Below are 21,107 nucleotides of genomic sequence, written 5' to 3'. Positions count from 1 at the left end.
AGGTCTGTTCTCTGTGGAAAAGTTGTGGGAGATGTGACAGAAATATATGAAATGGTGAAGGACTTGGATAGAGAGAATAGTGGCAACACACACAAAATGTTGGAGGATCTCAGCAGGCCAGGCAGCATCTATGGAAAACAGTACAGTTGACGTTTCAGGCCAAGACCCTTCGGCAGGACTAGAGAAAAATGCTGAGGAGTAGATTTGAAAGATGGGGGGTGGGGAGAGAGAAACGCCAGGCGATAGGTTGAACTTGAAGGGGGAGGGATGAAGCAAAGAGCTAGGAACTTGATTGGTGAAAGAGACAGAAGGCCATGGAAGAAAGAAAAAGGGGGGTCAGAAAGGAGCACCAGAGGGGAGGTGATGGGTGGACAAGATAACATGAGAGAGGGGCAAGGGGATGAGAAATTGTGAAGGTGGTGGGGGCATTACTGGAAGTTTGAGAAATCGATGTTCATTCCATCAGGTTGGAGGCTACCCAAACATAATATAAGATGTTGTTCCTCCAGCCTAAGTGTGGCCTTATTCCAACAGTGGAGGAGACCATGGATGGACAGATCAGAATGGGAATGGGAAATGGAATTAAAATGGGCAGCCACTGGGAGATCCCGCTTTTTCTGGCGAAGATACTTGCTGAAGTGGTCTCCCAATCTACGTCGGGTCTCACCGATATACAAGAGGCCACACCAAGAGCACCGAACTCAATATATGACCCCAACAGACACACTGGTGAAATGTTGCCTCACCTGGAAGGACTGTTTGGGACCCCGAATGCTAGTGAGGGAGGAGGCGTTGGGGCAGGTGGGCACTTGTTCCGCTTGCAAGCATAAGTGCCAGGAGGCAGATCAGTAGGGTGGTATGAATGAATGGACGAGGGAGTCACGTAGCGAGTGATCCCTGCGGAAAGCAGAAAGTGGGGGTGGGGGGGGAGGGAAGGATGTGTTTGGTGGTGGAATCCAGTTGGAGGTGGGGGAAGTTTCGGGGAATTATGCGCTGGACATGGAGGCTGAAAGGGTGGTAGGTGAGGACAAGAGGAACCCGATCCCTGGTAGAGTGGCAGGAGGATGGGGTAAGAGCAGATGTGCATGAAGTGGAAGAGAGGCAGTTGAGGACAGCGTTGATGGTGGAGAACATGTCCTTCATTCTAGAATGAAAAGCCTCATCCTGAGAGCAGATGCGGTGAAGACGGAGGAATTGAGAGAAAGGGATGGCCTTTTTTTACAAGTAGCATGGTTGGGCGAGGTATAGTCCAAGTAGCTGATAAAATCCTTTGACCACTTCCATTTCACGCACGTCTGCTTTTACCCCATCCTCCTGCCATGCTACCAGGGATAGGGTTCTGCTTTGCCGCCTTCTTGAGGCACTGCCTTTTGAAACTACAGCTGTAACACATAAGAGAAGGAATTAAAAGTGACACGGGGTAAAACTTTTTCAGAGAGAGTTTGGGATCTGGAAAGCGGGCACTGCAGAGGCAAGTTCAGTTATGACCTTCAAGAGGAATTCAGTTAAATATATATATTGAAGAAAGATTTGCAAGCCTAAGTGACAGTGAATTGGAGAAATCTAGCACAGGATTGATGGACTGAATGGCCTCTTTCTGTGCAATAACCACTCAATAACCATGACGGTCTCTGCTCTAAGATTTCTTTTTATTATTGAGATACAGCATGGAACAGGCCATTATGGCCTTTCAAGCCATGCTGCCCAGCAATCCCTGATTGAACCCTAGCCTAATCATGGGACAATTTAACAATGACCAATTAACCTACTAACTGGTACGTCTTTGGACTGTGGGAGGAAACTGGAGCTCCTGGAGGAAACACGTGTGGTCACATGGAGAAAGAACAAACTCCTTGCAGGCAGTGATGGGTATTGAACCCAGGTGACTTGTACTGTGAAGTGTTGTGCTAACCACTACACTGCCATGCCGCGCCAAGATATAACCACACACAGAGGGACGCCGAGACTGGACGCTATAAGTGCCTATCAGTCCAAAAGAAGCTCATAAAGTGGCTTGTATCTGGCTTGAACTCACATGAATCAGAATCAGGTTTAATATCACTGGCATATTTCGTGAAATTTGTTAACTTTGCAGCAGCATTGCAATGCAATATATGATAATAGAGAAAAAAGAAAATTGTGAACTAAGTAGTGCAAAAAATAGGAAATAAAAAATATTGAGGAGGTGATCATGGGTTCAGTGTCCATTTAGAAATCAGATGGCAGAGAGGAAGAAGCTGTTCCTGAATCATTGAGTGTGTGCCTTCAGGCTTCTGTACCTCCTTCCTGATGATAACAATGAAAAGAGGGCACGTTCTGGGTGGTGGGGGTCCTTAATGATGGACACTGCCTTTCCGAGGCACAGTTCCTTGATGATGTCCTAGATACTATGGAGGCTAGTGTCCATGATGGAATTGACTAATTTTACAACTCTCCGCAGCTTACTTCGATCCTGTGCAGTAGCCCCCCCTACCCCACCCCCACCCCATACCAGACAGTGGTGGAACCAGCTAATGGTCCCTGACTGGTAACGTGATCTTAAGCAGAACAAGAAAAGGTTTCAGACTCGTTTGTCAAAAGCGTCTCCTAATCTCTTCATGTTTCATTACTATGTGCATAATGGAGCATTTAATAAAAATTTCAGATTTGTGTTGCATTATTAAATACCTTTGCCCTCATCCAACGATATTGTACAAGATTGAAAAGGAAAATGATCACTGTATCACTTTGCCTTGATTATTCTTCTCATTTGTTATTTAAATAATGTAATATTTCTTTGCTTTTTCCCCAGGTGATTACCCTGGAGGGATGGGTGGATATTATGTATTATGTTATGGACGCGCATTCTTTTTACAATTTTATATATTTTATACTGCTTATAATAGTAAGTATGTCTCATTTAAGGCGTTAAATCTTTCTGCTTTTTGAAGTAGTGACAATTAGCATACTTCTTTCCAAAATGTGACTTGGGATGATAAAGTTTAGATTTTCAATACTGTTAGAAACTATAAACTTAGGGTGATGTTTAGTGACTTTTGATTTATGTGTGATAAATAATTAGTTTAATTTTAAAGGACTGCTAAGTTTTTTAATTTTTATGCATAAGTTGTTGGGGCGGATATAAAGTAGGCTATTTGCCGATTGAAAAGTACACTTCAACGATACTGAAATTGAATTGAGAGATATCATGGAGTTAGATAAAGCATTAAGACAGACCTTCAGCCCAATTCGTCCACTGTGAAGGCCAAGTCATTGGGTATATTGGTTCAAAGGTTCATTTTATCGTCAAAGTATACATGGTTAATGCAACTCTGGTATTTGTCTTCTCCAGATACCCATGAAATACAGAAAGACCATGGGGGTTGTTGAAAGAAAATAAATCAACTTCACCCCCCACCCCCCGGCATGAAAAAGAGAAAAGCAGAATTCACAAATTCCAAAATCCTCCACCCCTCCCTCACAGAAAAAAAAGTGACAATAGCATCAAATCCCTCTCCCCCCATTTTTTATTCCATAGGCTAATATCATTAAGTAAGGGGGAACCCTTGTTTAAGGAAGAGGTTGATGGGTACTTAATTAGTAAGGATGTCAAAGGTTAGTGAGAGAAGGCAAGAGAATGGTGATGAAAGGGAAAATAAATCAGTCATGATTGAATGGTGGAGCAGACTAGATAGGCCAAATGGCCTTATTCTGCTCAAGTGTCTTATGTGTTGGTCAGAAAGTTAGTCCCTTCTTCCCACTGTTGCCCCATAGATGTGTAAGCCACTCCCACCTATGCACTGATCTGTATGGCTTTTAAATGTTGCTAATGTGTCCATCTCAAACTCTGCTTCTGACAACTCATTCCAAATACCCACCACCTTTGCCGAGAATAAGCTGCCTCGATGTCCCTTTTAAATCTCCTGCCTCTGATCTTAAACCAATGCCCTCTTTTCAAAGATTCAAAGTATGTATGCAGTAAACAAGTCTGAGGTTCATCTTCCTGCAGGCAAACAGGAAACAAGGGTTCTCTTGAGAAAAGAGATGACATGCTTTTCCCCTGTCTGTGCCCCTAATGATCTAATACACCTTTATTGGGTGGCCCAGCAACTCCCTATGTCCTTGTGAATATATTCTGGAGTTCATAACTTCCTTTTGCAAGTCACATACTGCTGCCCACTTACATGCTTGCCAACATTTCATGCTGACGTTATATTTATTTATTTACTAAGATAGACTCCGGAATAGGACTTCCCAGCCATGCTGCCCAGCAATCCCCCTATTTAATCCTGGCCAAATCACGGGACAATTTACAATGACCAACTAACTACCAACTGGTACATCTTTGGATTGTGGGAGGAAAACAGAGCACCTGGAGGGAACGTACAAATTCCTTTCAGACAGCGGCAGGAACTGAATCCAGGTCGCTTGTATTGGACTGTACTGCTAACCATTGCACCACTGTATGTGTTGTGTTTTCAAATGTATGTATTGCTTAGTGAAATTAATTCCAGTTCACATGTAGTGCATCAATGTGGCCACGTGGTATAAATATCATTACTGGTGATTGAGTTGTTACAGCATAGAAAATGACCCTTTGGCCCATCCTGTCCATGCAGAACTTCAAGTACTCATTTACAGAAACCCGACTTGATTGGCACTCAAGTGCTTGGCTTTCCCCACAGTTCTCTCATGTTGTGTGAAACATGGAAACATGGGAAAAACTACAGCACAATACAGGCCCTTCGGCCCAAAATGCTGTGCTAAACATGTACTTACATTAGAAATTACCTAGGGTTACCCATAGCCCTCTATTTTTCTAAGCTCCATGTGCCTAAGCAGGAGTCTCTTAAAAGACCCTTCGTATCTGCCTCCACCACTGTCACTGACAGCCCATTCCACGCACTCACCACTCTCTGTGTAAAAAAACTTACCTTTGACCAGTTTCAGTTACTAACCACTTTCTGGATGATAAAGCTTCCTCCCCAAATCCCTTCTAAGCTGGTTACCTATTACGCTGAACTTCTGCTCTGGGGAAAACTTTACTCCATCTTTACCGCCCTCATCATTTTGTGTAATTCCATCAGGTTCCCCCTCAGCCTCCTCTACTTCAAGGAAAACAAACCCAATTTCCCAGTCTTCACATTCTTCATAACTGTAATGTCCCAGCTCAGAACATATCCTAGTGAACGTCCTTTCCACTTTTATCCCGTCAGGAGCCTTGCATTCTATGGCAAGTTTCGGAACCACAACTTTGCAAAACTTTCTGCCATTATTGTTACCATGGGATATACTTCTAACTTTCAGATTCAGATTTAGACCTATTCAATGCATGTATATCAAAGCATACGGTGAAATGTGTTGTTTGTGTTAACAACTAACACACCTAAGGATGTGCTGAGGGCAGACCACAAGTGTTGCCACACATTCCAGCGCCAGCATAGCATGCCCACATTGCTGGGAGGAACAATACAGAACACTAGAAGCATTAAAGCAACAACAGCGAACCAAGCCCTGTTCCTTGCTTTCTCGCGGCCACGCACTCACCTAGACAGTTCTCTAACCCCAGGACAGGTTGAGTCGCCAGTGAGCCTGTGAATTCGCAGACACTGGGCTTTAACTTCACCAGCAGACTCACAGAGATACGCAGACTTGTGGTTCCAGCTTCTGGACCTCGAATTGTCCTCCAAACATTTTGCTGCATTCACCAAGCTTCCTTTAGTAAATGTGCCATTTATTGTTCAGCTTCCAGAATCCCAGAGACACAAAATATTGTTCCAGATCTTGTGCATGGGTAGCAGCCAACAAACTTTGGGCAAAAGTGTCAGAAGCATACAGAAATAGATCAGCATCATTCTCATCACCAGTTCTTTGGGGAGATGAACAGATGCTCCGGCTACTATTAAGAGAATGTAGGGATTCATTTGTACTGATAAGTGAACCAAAACATTTTTAAATGAAAACCAGAGCATCACAATTTATGAGATAGCAACCTGACCAAACAGAAAACATATTAGTGGGAAAATAACTCGTAATTCAGTTTGAATTAGTTAAGGCAAAGGTTTTCATTCTATTGGCAATCAATACCAGACCGATATAATTAAAATTATGTATTTTATGAACTGATGTATAAATATTTCCTCTATTTACTCAACAGTCGATGAAAGCAATTTTTCAGCTTAGAATTCAATTCCAGTAAAAAAGCACAAGTTGAACGTGCTGAGTCAGAAATGCAAAATTCAATATTTGTTCAATTTAATTCTATGTTTTGAATATTTTATAATGAGCCTTTTTATGTATAGAATGTGGCTTGCAGAGAGACTAAAATTACATTTTTCTGTGATGGTTGCAATAAGTTTTAAGTGTTTGCTATTAAAATATATCATGAATTTGTACTGCAAGGCCGAGAAAGTGTGGCTGTGGAGAGGATGTTTCCTATAGTGGGGGAGACTAGGACCAGATGGCACAGCCTCAGAATACAAGGATGTCCATTTAGATCAGAGATGAAGAGGTATTACTGCAGTCAGAAAGTGGTAAATCTTTGCCACAGATGGTCATGGAAGTCAAGTCATTAGGTATATTTAAAGCAGATGTTGATAGGTTCTTGATTTGTGAGAGTATCAAATGTTATGGGAGGGGGGAGGACAGGAGAATGGGGTTGAGGGGAATATTAAATCAGCTGTGGAGGACCAGGCTCAGTGGACTGAATGGCGTGATGCTGCTCTTTTGTCTTATGGTTGCATTGACTTCCACTTTAGGTGTCATTCTAGGTCAGTAGGGGAAAGATAAGCCTGGATTTTAACTTTAGTGTCATGTAATTTGGGCTGATCCTTTGCTGTTTATTTGGCTTGGGCACGGAAATTTGGAGTAATCCGAGATTTGTTTGTGGAATTTTTCTTCAGGGTTTTGAAAGAGCAGGAAAGCAACTGTAGACCTCTTGACCTAGTCAAATTGAAACCTCTATATTGTAAAATATAAGTGAAGTGGTGGAACAGGAATGCCTTAGATGCTGGAAATATCCAGCATAAGCCTTTGGCAAATCTTCACTCTTTACCCTATCTTCACTGTAATTTTATGCCCCTATATTTATTCTAGCACTATTCATTGAGTCCTACAAGAGCACCAATTCAAATCCATGATTTTTATCACACCTATTCTATCCTGATTACCATTTTCTCATTCTTTAAAGTAGTTTGAGATATGTTCACCAACCTTAATGTCCAAATTTTATTCCTTCACAGGACACAGGCATCAGATATATTTAAAGCAGAGTTTGAAAGGTTCTAGATTAGTCAGGGTGTCAAAGTTTATGGTTAGAAAGCTGGAGAATGGGGCTGAGAGGGGTATTAAATCAGCCATGACAGAATGGGGGAGCAGACTTGATGGGTTGAATGGCCTAATTCTGCTCTTATGTCTCACACTGTTATTCTGACCAGGCTGGCATTAATTTTTAATTTCCCAGTTTGGGAAAGTAGGGACAATAATATAAAAGATTAGTGTAAGTGGATGCTTGATGGTCAGTACAGATTGACTGGACCGAATGGCCTGTTCCTGTGCTGTCTGAATTTATGACTCTAAGTTCTTTTGAACAGCTGGTGATGAGATTCCCTTCTTCAATGCCTCTGAGTATGTTGTGTGACTTGCTGCTGCCATTTCACAGACTCACTTGCTAAGAATCAAACACATTCCTGTGGGCTTGGAGGCACCCTTGCGCCAGATCAGATCTCCTTTCCCATCCAAGAGCATTAATAAACCTGATGTGTTTTTACAAGAACCTCATCATTTCACAATCCTATTAGTGTTCCTGTCACTTTGGACTATTTTCAATTAAGCAAGTGAACTCAATGAACACCCAGTTTCTGCCCCCAGATTCAGAATCAGAATCAGATTCATCATCACTGTTATATATCATGGAACTTGTTCTGTGGTAGCAATACAGTGCAAGACATAAAAAAAATCTATGTTACAATAAAATTTTATTTTAAAAAATAGTGCAAAAAGAAGGCAAAATGTTAGGCCTCACCTTCTTCCCAGACCCCCACCTTTTTATTCTGTCATCTTCTCCCTTCTCTTCCAGTCCTGAAAAAGGGTATCAGCCCAAAATGACAACTGTTTATTCATTTCCATAGATGCTGCCTGACCTGCTGAGTTCCTCCAGCATTTTGTGTGTGTTACTTTGGATTTCCTGCTTCTGCAGATTTTGTCATGTTCACAAAAGGTGTGATGGCATTCATGGGTTCACGGGTCCACTCGGAAATATGATAGCGGAGGGGAAGAAGCTGTTCCTAAAACATTGGATGTGTGTCTTCAGGCTCCAGTACCTCCTCCCTGAATGAGAAGAGGGCAAGAGTGGTGAGGGTCCCTATTGATGGATACCGCCTTCTTGAAGCACTGCCTTTTGAAGATATCCTTGACGGTGGAGAGGCTTGTGCTCATGAATTTATAACCCTCTGCATTTTTTTCCTATTCTGTGCATTGCCCCCTCCATACCAGATGGTGATGTAACCAGAGTCAGCATGCTCTCCGAGGTACATCTGTAGAAATTTAGTCATCTTTTGTGGCATGCTAAATTTTCTCAAACTCCTAATGAAATATAGCCTTTGGTGCCTTCGATGTAATTACATCAATGTGCTGGGTCTAGGATAGTTCCTCAGAGATGCTGACACCCAGGAACTTGAAGCTGCTCACCCTTGCCTTGTCCCTTGTTTGATCATGAAGCAAATAGCTCTGCCATTAGTTGTTATGCCTACACTTACACTCTAGAATTTCTTCATTATGCTCCTTGCCTCTTTTACAAAGCTCCATAAAACTTGGTTCTTTGTTGAAGCATTTGGACATGGTGATGCCATTTTAATCAGTTAATGTTTATAAACTCTTCTTGAGCTTCCAGCTGGGTACAGGTATGAATTTTAACCAGCATTTCGATGACAGACTCTGCCATTTTTATCAGTGATGATGCCTGGGCATGTCTAGTCCGGTGGTATTTATACCCCTGTCATCTGCCCCTCCTGATGGTTAGCCCTCAGCAAATCAGGTTTCCGCCGTCCCACCTAGTTTTATTTCAATGACCTCCTTCACCAGGTGGTCCTAAAACCCAAACCGATACATCTCCTGTGCTCCTTGATGCGGGTCTCCACCGTGCATCCCTTTTGGCCGATACACACTTCTCCCTATTCACAGGGAATCCTGTAAACACCAGCCATCCTGAGATCCAGGACGTGTATCCATTCGTATTACCCGGAGAAATCAGCAGTAGCAGACGCTACATTCACAATGGCCATAGGAATGACTTTGATGGCACAAAACTGCTGTGTCGCACCGATGGCTTTTGGGACCACTTGGTGAAGGAAGCCATCAAAATAAAATGAGAGGAAAAGAATTTTAACAAAGGCAGAAGTCTCACTTTAAGCAAGAACTGGAATGCAATTGTAAACAAGGTGGGACAGCGGAAACCTGATTGGATGAGGACTAACCAATCAGGAGGGACAGATGACGGAGGTATAAATACCACCAGACTAGGCATACCCAGACTTCATCCCTAATGAAGATGGCAGAGTTTGCCATTGAAACGTCGGCTAAAACTGATGCCTGTTCCCGACTGGAAGCCCAAGAAGAGTTTATTTGTCGTATACATCAGGAAAGCACTACTGTTTGTTGCCAAACCTCTTGCGAACAGCCTTAGGTTTACTATTCTAATAACAGTACTTAAATTAAAGTTTTGCTAAGAGAGAGCACAGCAACTTTTTTCATCGGCTTTCAAGGGACTGCAAACTCCCAGCGTAATAGGATGAGAGGGCCCATTGTAGTGAATACGACCTAAAATATACACTCAGTGACCACTTTTTAGGTACACCTGTACATCAGCTTGTCAATACAAATATCTAATCAGCCAATCATGTGGCAGCAACTCAATACATAAAACATGGTCTAAAGATTCAGTTTTTGTTCAGACCAAACATCAGAATGGGGAAGAAATGTGATCTATGTGACTTTGACTGTGGAATGATTGTTGGTGCCAGATGGGGTGGTTTGAGTATCTCAGAAACTGCTGATTTCCTGGGATTTTCATACACAACAGTTCCCAGAGTTTACAAAGAATGGTGAGAAAAATAGTGAAAACATCCAGTGAGTGCAGTTCTCTGAGCATAAATTCCTTGCTAATCAGAGAACAGCCATACTGTCCAAGCCGAGAAGAATGTGACAATAACTTAAATAACTGTGCATTGCAACAGTGATATGCAGAGGAGCATATCTTAACACTCAACATGTCAAAGTTGAAGAAAAGCTCACCAGGTTCCACTTGTGTATCTAATAAAGTGGCCACTGAGTGTATGATCTGAAAAAGGTGTTAAAGCTTTAAAGCACCATTTTGAATGTAAGAAATCTCAACCTTCCCTCATAATGTCAATGATGCTACCAAGACAGATATGGCAACTTTGAAGAAAATGTCGCCCAAATGGCTACACTTGAACTGGTGGCCAGCTTTTTATCGGAAGTGTGTGGAAAGAGGCATCAAGCAATATTCAATATATGTTTCCTATCCCTCAGACCCACAGAGAAAATTGTGGTATGATTGTTATTCAAGCAAAGATGAAATTCAAAGCCACAATATTCCTGTGTACTGAGACAGGAAAATAATTTTTGTCCAGTGTGCATAATGGAAGACCCAGCTTTTGTCAGCTGTTAGAAGAACGATCTGATCACTAAGGAAAGAGAATGTTTTCACCCAAGATTTGCTCAAAGAACAAAGCTGTGCTGTTGAAAATTGACTTAAATTGGAGTAGAGCAATTTTGTACACATTTCTGAATGACTTAGTGCCCATTTGTGAATATATCTCAAAGACACAGGATGCTACAGATATGGAATCTGGAGCAAGCAAACACACTGCTGGAGAAGCCATTTTACTGATAATTTATCTCGTGTTATTTATTTTGCTGATAATTTGAGGTACGACTTGCTGTTTGGCCAACTTAAGCACCAGGCCAGATTGTAAAGATCAGGGTGTTGGGGCCAGAGGAGAGGGATGGGCTGGTGTTCAAAGAGGTTTACCCATCTCTGCACTGAACTGAGGCCAAGTCCTGCAACTAATCAGCTGTAAATGGTTCATGGCTGTGAACTCGAATTCACAAACTGCAGTTCTGAATATTATCTGCTTTCTTTTATTGTTTGAATAATAGTGGGTGTTTCACAGTTTTTTAAAATTGGTTCCATTGGGTTTCTTTGGCTTGTAGCTGCCTGCAAGGAGATGAATCTCAGAACTGTATATATGTAGTATAGATACCTTGATAGTAAACGTACTTTGAACTTTGAAGATGAGAAAATCTGCAGATACTGGAAATCCAAGCAACAAACACAAACATGCTGGAGAAACAGTCCATGTTTCAGGCCTGGGCCCTTCATCATGAATAGGAAACCCTCTGGTGCTCCTCATCCCTTCCCTTTATTCCATGATTTTCTACCATCTTCTATCAGATTCCCTCTTCTCCAGCCCTTCATCTCTTTCACTTATTAGCTTCAGAGCTTTTTACTTCACCCCTTCCCTCCTCCCAGTTTCACCTATCACCTACCACCTTGTACTTCTTCCACCCCTCCCCTACCATCTTGCTCTAAATTCTTTTTTTCCAGTCCAGGTGAAGGGTATCAGCCCGAAATGTTGACTGTTTATTCTTTTCCATAGATGCTGCCTGAACTGCTGAGTTCCTCCTGCATTTTGTTTGAGCTCTGGAGATAGTTTGAGAGATTTTTGTTCTGTCTGGCATTATTTTCTGCTATAGAATGTTTCCCAAATGATGTCAACAGTAGTGTAACATGCAAATTTCAAATTTTGTGAGCTTTACAGCCTCATTGGTCTAAAAGGGAACACTTCTAATTTCCTCAATAACAGTCAGATTTGATTTTGTCAGGCACCTCCACACCATCCACCAAAAGCAGGACTTCCCGGTGGCCAAACATTTTAATTCTGAATCCCATTCCCATTCCGATGTGTCAATCCATGGCCTCCTCTTGTGCCAGGATGAGGCCACCCTCAGGTCAGAGGAGCAACACCTTATATTCTGCCTAGGTATCCTCCAACCTGATGGTATGAATATCAATGTCTGCTTCTGGTAAACACCCCCCCCACACACACACACACACACACGCACACACACACACACACACACACAAACACACACACACACACACACACACACACACACACACACACACACACACACACACACACACACACACACACACACACACACACACACACACATATCCTCTATTTCCCACTCTGACCTTTTATTTCTTCTTCCTCCAGGTCCCTTCCTCCTCCTCCCCTTTCTGGTATTGTCCACTCTCCTCTCCTAACAGATTCTTTCATCTCCAGTTGTTGACCTTTCCCACCCACCTGGCTTCACCTATCACTTTTCACCTAGCCCCTTTCCCCTCCCCAAGCCGTTTAATTCTCTCCCCTTCCCTCTCAGTACTGAAGAGGGTCTTGAGCCAAAACGTTGGCTGTTATTCTTTTCCATGGACACAGTCCAGCCTGCTGAGCTCCTCCAGCATTTCATGTGTTTTGCTTTGGATTTCCAGCATCTGCAGGTTTTCTCTTGTTTGAGATCTGACTACCTTCATTTCTCCTGTACAGTATTGTTTAAATGGCTGTCGATTAAACTGCCTTTAATGCCACCAAAGGGATTCAAGATCTCCCGTATCTCAAAAGGATGAGGTGGCAGGAGATGATCTTATAGTAACCTACAAATTGCTGGCCTCACAGGGTGAATATGGAGTTTTCTCCCCCCGGCTGAGGGAACAAGATCTCAAAATACAGGGTTAGCTATCCAGTAAACGAAATGAAATTTCTTTGCTAAGAGGGTGACCAATCTTCAGAACTCACTACCCATGAGGAGGCTCATTTGCTGGGAATATTCAGGACAAAAATCGATGGCAGTTTAGATACTCAGGTTTTCAAGGGAATTGGGGTCAGTGCAGTAAAGGGGTGCTGAGGTAAATTGTTGTGCATGATCCTGTCGAATGGTAGAACAGGGAGGAGAGACTGGGTGGCCTACTCTTGCCTCTGGTTGTTTGCCTGTTCCTACAGCTTGCCCAAAGTATAGATGTTGAGAGGCTCACCCATGGCCTTATCCTCCTGCCAGGAGCTCCCCTGTGAAGGTTTTTGTGTCCCTTTATCCAGAGAATATGCTCTGTCCTTCACCAGCCTGTCCAGCAAGTCTTTATTTTCCATTAGGGACCCTCTCCCACCCTATGCAGCAACACTACCCGCTAACTCAAAGAGTCTCGTTTCTCCTTTTAAGAGGCGGCTACAAAGAGTGCAGGTGCAAGGCGGCATGCAGGCAGCCACACAGACGCTGACAATTCATCAATTAAAAGCCACAGGGCTGAAACCCAACAGGGGCTGTTCTCAATGTGGCTCTCACAAGTAGTGTTAGGTAACCCATCACACAGGTTGACGCCATAAAAACACATCAATTTCCAGCCCATATTTCCTCCCAAGTTCCTAAACAGCTATAGTTACATTGTTCCTATCAAAGTGTATAATTTCAGGTGCATTAATACGATTTTTACAACCAATGCAGAACGGTTTGAGCAGCAGTTAGCGTAACATTATTACCCAGCATCAATTCCTGCCACTGTCTATAAGGAGTTTGTATGTTTCTCCCTGTGCCTGCATTGGTTACCTCTGGGCCCTCTGTTTTCCTCCCACGTTCCAAAGATGTATGGGTCAGTAGGTTAGTTGGTCACATGAGTGTAATTGGGTGTATCTCTAAAATAAAAATTAGAAGAAAGAACACACATGTGTAAGCCATTGCTGAGATATTTATTCTGTCGAGTGCATGATAAATTCCATCTATTTTGTTGTGATCATAATATTATAATGCTATAGCATAATTGTTGCTATTGAAAATTTTCTTGTTACCAGTTTAAAACTGATTATGTATATTTTTATCTCTCAAAAAATTTCTTTAGGTCGGTTCATTCTTCATGATTAACCTGTGCCTGGTTGTCATAGCAACGCAATTTTCTGAAACAAAGCAACGCGAAAATCAATTAATGCAGGAGCAGCGAGCTCGATTTCTTTCAAACGATAGCACAATTGCAAGTTTCTCTGAGCCAGGGAGCTGCTACGAGGAACTCCTTAAGTACATTTCCCACCTCTACCGGAAGGTGAAGCGCCGAACTTTGCGGCTTTACAAGACCTGGCGGAACAAGCGGCGCAAGAAGGTCAGCTCGAGCAGCTCGAACGGGCAGGAGAGGAAGTGCCAGAATAAAGGGCGCCTGCGGTCGATTCATCATCTCATTCACCATCATCACCACCACCACCACCACCATTATCATATCAGCAATGGCAGTTCAAGGGCACAGCGGGGAGGCCCGGAGCTCAGTGACGTGGAGATGAACGCAGTGCAGGTGGACAGCAGACTCATGCTTCCTTCATCTGCGCTCAACCATCAGACCCCCCCTTCAGGGGCTGAGTCCATCCACAGTATTTACCATGCTGACTGCCACTTTGAGGGGCCACAAGTTGCTTGCAAGTCTTCCACTGCAGCTAACGTTAAGCTAATGGCCGGCCTTGCACACCGCGGGGGCACCAACTATCCAACTATCGTTCCATCTTTGATGAGCAAGAACAGCTCCACACCAAAGCCAAAGGACAAGAAAAGTGGTAACACATCCTTCGCTGTGGGCAAAGTGAAGCCTAAGATGAACTTGACTGATTCCTTTGGCAAACTACACCACTTGGTGGGGAACCATGGTAAGCGATAACATGATTCCGTTGCCACCTCAACATCCATTTGAATGGGTTAAAGGCTTCATAATGAAGTGAACTGATTTCACAATTGCTCTGACATTCAAAATCCATTAAGTAGGATTAATAAAGAGATTAAGAATAAAGCAGACTTCCAACTGATCGCCTTGGCGCACATTGCTGAATTAGACTATAAGATATAAGAGGAGGGTTAAGCCATTCAGCCATTCAACCCATCGAGTGCACCTATCACCTCCCTGTTTCTCACATCAGCCCCTCTCCCCCACCTACCCACCACCTTCCCCCCTCACCTGTCTTCAGGTTGGACTCCTTCCCTCCCACCTGGTTTCTACCTATGAGATTTTAAGACCCTAAGAAAGGAATAGAATTAGGCCATTTAGCAAATCGGATCTGCTTCACCATTCCATCATGGCTGATTTATTTTCCCACTCAACCCCGTTCTCCTGCCTTCTCCCCATAAACTTTGACACCCTTGCTAATCAAGAACCTATCAAGCACCCCTTTAAATGTACCCACTGTCTTGCCCTTCACAGCCGTCTGTGGCAATGAATTCCAGAGATTCATCACCCTCTGGCTAAAGTTCTCATCAAATGAATTGATAGAATCAAGTGCAACAGTAAATGAAGCTTGAAAAACTGGAGAAGCAGAAAATCAGAAGTAGTGATGGACAATGCTGGAAGCACTCAACAGATCAGGCAGCTTCTGGAAAGTTCAAAGTAAATTCGTTATCAAAGTACCGATATTTTCCTGCAGGCATTCACAGTAGAACAGAAAAATAGAGTTAACATTTTAGATTAATCAGCACTGGGAAATAATAAAAGTAAGTTAGTTTTAAGTTGCAGTGATAGATGTACCACAATGAATCTTTCTGATAGGATGAGAACAGGTTTGCTAATGTGTTTAATCTACCAACCAGATAGCGTTAGTTAATTACCACAACAAATCTAACATCACCCGAACTGAGATATTCCCTGCATTCTATCCACTGCTCCCTGTCTTGTCTCCACCTTAGAACTAACTTTTCTCCTGTCTGACAAAGGGTCTGTACCTGAACTGTTAATTTTCCACAGATGCTGCCTGACCCGCTGAGTGTTTATAGAATTTTCAGTCTTTGAATCTAAGTTCAAATTCCTTATTAGAATTGCACACAGAACAATGGCCTTGAAAATATTTGTATTATTGTTTGTATCCAGCATTGTTCATACTATTTTATTTTGTTCTTTAGACAGCTCATTCATTGCTAGGGACAGGTCATCTAGCAGATATGTCTGATTGGTATTTGACCGATCTTAGAGTAGAGTCATAGAGCAGAGAAGCAGGACCTTTCACCTATCTAGTTCATGCCAATCTATTAATATTTCTTTTCCCATCCTCTGCACCCAGATCACAGCCCTCCATCCATGTACTTAGCTGAATTTACCTTCAATGTTGAAATCAGTCAATCCCCACTACCATTGCCAACTCGTTCCACACTCTTAAAATCCTCTGAGTGAAGAAGTTCCCTCTCATGTTCCCCTTAACTATTTCACCTTTCACCCTTAACCCATGACCTCTAGTTCTAGTCTCATCTGACCTCAGTGGAACAAGCCTGCTTGCATTTACCCTATCTGTATCCCTCATAATTGTGTAATTCACAAGGAAAAAAACAAAAAAATGTACACAATTTTTACAAAAAAATTAAACACACAAAACAAATCCTACACACATCTGGATTAAGGCATTGTTGGTGGTGCTGTGGTTTATTACATTTTCAAGGTCAGAGAAATTGTGGTAGGATTTCACTTCCAAAGGTGTTGATGTGTGAGTAAGTCTTTAATTCTAAAGTAATAGGATCTTTACATCAGCCAGCCGGTGGTGTAGTGGCATCCGCACCAGTCATCCAGGCACGGGGTCCCAGGTTTGAATCCAGCTGGCTCCTTTCCCACTTTTTGTTTGTGCTGGGTTGAGCATCAAGCTAACAACTTGGCCTCTTAAAAAAGACAGATAATGCTAAAGAAACAAATAGGTTGCCGCCTGATGCACCCCAAGGCATGAAGAGAAAGGAGGACAATAGGATCTTCACATTAACTTGCCTTAACCCTCTCTTTAGCCCTCATTATTTTGTATACCTCCATCTCCCCTCATTCTTCTATGCTCTAGAGAAGTAGGTTAAAGTATGAGCACAACAATGTGGACCAAACATGTGCTGTGTGGCACCATTCTATATTCAATGCTCTTTGTTCAGAAGTGAAAACTCCTTGTTGCTTTTCAACTTACCTGTTCATGCACAGGTGCTTCCTATCTACTTACTATATTTCCTTATGACATAGAACAGGGGTTCCCAACCCTTTTTTATGCCATGGACTCCTACCATCAACTGAGGGATCTGTGGTCCCCAGATTAGGAAACTCTGACTTAGAGGATATTTTTTAGGCCATCATGTTAATGTCAGCTCACAGAGCAAACCCATTCTACCACAAATTTTCCCCGTGACCTTCTTACCTTCTCCCTCCTGAATTGACCATTCACTTACCTCATTCATTACGTGCCATATCGTATGGGTGATCATGGACAATGACCATATTGTTCTTGGGAAGTTTTTCTACGGAAGTCGTTTGCCATTGTCTTCTTCTGGGCAGAGTCTTTACAAGGCGGGAGACCCCAGCCGTTATCATTACTCTTCAGTAATCACCAGGATTTAGGATTATGCACCAGGTGTGATGACCAACATCTGCTCCCATGACTTCATGTGACCCTGATCGGGGGTGGGGGGTGCTAAGCAGGTGCTACACCTTGCCTAAGTGTGACCTGCAGGCTAGTGGAGGGAAGGGGCTACTTACATCTCCTTTGATAGAGACAGATCTTTCACCCCGCCACTCAAACAACTTAAAATAATAGTGGCTCTTAGTAACGTCTCCTTTCTGATTCCTTTCTTTTAACTGAAAATAAAACATCTTTTCTGTTCCTGCATGTTCCATGAAAATAAGCCTTTTCTTCCAATATAATTTTGTCTTTTTAATTAAATCTCCTCATCAGCAGTTTCTGAGTTCCTCAAACCACTCCTTTGGCACCAACAGTCAATGTCATATTTCTTCCCCATTCTGATATTTGGTCTGAAACAACAACTGAATCTCTTGACCATGTCTGTATGCTTTTTATGCATTGAGATGCTGCTGATGTTTGGCTAATTAGAGATTTGATGAATGAGCAGGTGTACAGGTGTACCTAATAAAGTGACCACCGGAGTGCAGAGCTAAAGGCAGGATACTAAAACGTGGAAGATGTGAAAATTTGATGAAAAAGACAACCTGGTTATGGGACCACTGATGCCAGCCAGACAGTCTCTGAAGAGTATTCATAATGGCTGGGGTCACCCATCTTGTAAAGACACTGCCCAGAAGAAAGCAATGGCAAACCACTTCTGTAAAAAAAAATTGCCAAGAACAATCATAGTCATGTGGACCATGATCACCGACGTCACATGACATGGCGCATAACTATGTTGAAGACTTCAAAGTAAATCTCCAGGTCCCTGTCAACTCCAATTTTGCTGGGATTTGAAATCACAATTGTCCTTTGAACATGCCACAGGAAGCAATTGCGATAAACGCACAAGTTGTTATATAGATCTTACAAAGTTTGATTGTAGCCTGTGGTGCCATTGCCTCAAGTACATGAAAGTAAAATTCCATTAAGTTCCTCCTGTGCTACATCAGTTATACTGTCACTGTGACATGATTATTGACTTTCTTCCCCAATGTCCCACAGTCTGTTGCTTCTGTTCACCAATATTGCCTTATGCACACTTTAAACCAAGACAATTTAGGGAAGAGAGATCTCTATTAAAAGAAGTTCTGTTGAAATCTTATATCTATTCCTTACGCAATCGTCAATTGTTATCTGTTTATCGTTTATTGCAGTAGTTTATTGTTTGGCCACGTTCTTGGGGACAGGATGGATGTCCGTGGTCTTCTGCTGCTGTAGCCCATCCAGTTCAAGGTTTCATGTATTGAGCATTCAGAGTTGTAACACATGGTTATTTGAGTTATATTTTTCCCTCTATCAGCTTGAACCAGTATGGCCATCCTCCTCTGCCCTCTCCCATTATCAAGGCATTTTCTCCTACAGGACTGCCACTCACTGGATTTTTTTGTGTTTTGTACATTCTCTGTAAACTCTTGAGCAGGGATTCCCAGCCCTTTTTTTTTAACTTGGACCCCTCAGTTAATGCCATTGATCCCTGTCATTATCTGAGAGGTCCATAGATCCCAGGTTGGGAACCCCTGCTCTCGAGAGTGTGGAGAGTGAAAATCCCAAGAGATCAGGAGTTTCTGAGATACTCGAACTACCCCATCTAGAGCCAACAATCATTCCATGGTCTTCCTCACATGTCACATGTCTTCCTCATTTTGGTGTTTGGGTTGAACAACAGCTGTACCTTTTGATCATGCCTGCATGTATTTATGCATTGAGTTGCTGCCAAGTGATTGGCTGATTAGCTATTTGCATTAATGAGCAGGTATACAGGTGTACCTAATAAAGTGCCCATTGAGAGTATGCACAGGAAATTTTCCCTGATTGGAGCATTTACTCTATACAGACTTTCTGGGACATGCAGATTGTGTTTTGTGGAAACGTTCTGCAAGACAGCCACCCCAGAGAGACAGACTGTTTTCTGCTTATGTTGAACGATTGCATTGTGGAAGAGACATCTGGTGAATCTGAAAATGTTCATCAACAAAACCTTGGAGAATAAGTATCAAAAGTTGTGCTATTTTTGCCAATTTGGGTTAGTGGCCACTAAATCTAAAATTCTCCACATTCTCAATTCATCATGTGCTCTGACATCCAAAATTTAGTTTTTGAGCACCAAACAGAAAATATGGTCCCAGATGCCATGTTTTAATTTGGCTATCATGTCTTCCTGTTGCTGGAAGTGGCCCAGTAATGTGTGTAGGTATAAGAGGGCCAAAATGGTAATATTTTATTACCATGGTTATTCCCTCTCTCTGTCTCTCTCCACTAAGAAAAAGATGTTCTCAATGTTTTATCTGTCTTCACTTTTTCAAAACTAGTTTTGATATAACAACCACTTCTCACAGAGTCGTAGATTTTTACAGTACAGTAACTTCCCCTCCAGCCCAACTTGCCCAAAATGATTCCTGAGGTAGCCCCATTTGCCTGGATTTGGTGCAAATTTCCTCCCAACCTTTCCTCTCCATATACCTGCCAAAATGTCCTGTAAGTGTTGTAACTGTATCCACACTTATTCAGTAAACCTACCACCCTTTGTGTGGAAAAACTTGCTTCTCAGACACTCTTAAATCTTTCCCCTCTCACCTTAAACATCTGCTTCTAGTTTTAGACTGCCTTGCTCTAGGAATTGCACTTTATCTGTGCCCCTCAAGGTTGTATAGAACTCTATGTAGCCCCTCAGCCTCCTTTGGTCCAGAGTCAGCAGTTCAAAGTTCGAAGTAAATTTACTGTCAATGTACATATATGCCACCATATTCAGTAAATCCAAGAACCATAATAGATTCAATGAGAGGCAGCTGCCAACAGGATGGACAAGCAACCAGTGTGCAAAAGACAACAAACTGCAAATACAAAGGAAGAAATAGTAATAATAAATAAATTCAAAGATTCAGTGATTCAGATTGCATTTATTATCAAAGTATGTGTACAGAATATGACTCTGTGATTTGTCCTCTGGCGGGCAGCCAAGAACATCATACACCCAACACATGGAAAAAGGACAAATTGCGTAAACAGCAAAAAGCAAGCAAACTACACACAGAATATCAGACAAGGAGTCCAGTAGTATTCAGTTTAGTTCGGGTTGGTGCCATGCCACATCTCACTGTAGACCGTGGGGCCACTCTTTGCCAAAGCCCCCCAGTCCCAATCAAACCGCTCAAAAACAGCAAAAAAAAGAGTAACCAGAATGCAGAAACGCGTGCAACATGATAAACAATAACTATGAGATGAAAAGTCCTTGTAACTGAATCCATAGTTTGTGGGGGCAGTTCAGTGATGGGCCAAACGAAGTTGAGTGAAGTTCGAGGCTATCCAGTCTTGCCCTTCAATCCTGGCATTACCCTTGTGAATCTTTTCTGCACACTCTCTACCTTAATAAATCTGATCTTTATTGAGTCAAATATAGAAGATCCTACTTACATTAGTTTTATGGCTGATTTTAATTAGCTGTCTTTATATTTTATGTTTTGAATGGAAATGGGCTATTCATTCATAAAACAAATGGATTGGATGCGAATCTCCTCATAAGACTAAATGAAACAAAGTAGAAATACAATATTAGAGAGTGTCCATTGACATAATCTATTATGCTCATGAAATACAGTACTGTGCAAAAGT

At 42.3% G+C, this 21,107-nt stretch overlaps 1 protein-coding gene across 1 annotated transcript in view; it reads left to right on the top strand.

Moving 5' to 3' along the window:
* The window catches only part of cacna1ha (calcium channel, voltage-dependent, T type, alpha 1H subunit a), a 348,995-nt gene that overhangs the window by 105,130 nt on the left and 222,758 nt on the right, over positions 1-21,107 (top strand). Inside the window, exons 6-7 of the mRNA XM_059979077.1 lie at positions 2,792-2,884; positions 13,952-14,738. Coding sequence (XP_059835060.1) covers positions 2,792-2,884; positions 13,952-14,738 — 880 coding nt within the window. The remainder of the gene's footprint in view (positions 1-2,791; positions 2,885-13,951; positions 14,739-21,107) is intronic.

The sequence above is a fragment of the Hypanus sabinus genome, chromosome 9 (assembly GCF_030144855.1).
Source record: "Hypanus sabinus isolate sHypSab1 chromosome 9, sHypSab1.hap1, whole genome shotgun sequence".
NCBI lineage: Eukaryota > Metazoa > Chordata > Chondrichthyes > Myliobatiformes > Dasyatidae > Hypanus > Hypanus sabinus.
This window is presented reverse-complemented; position numbering and strand designations above follow the sequence as displayed.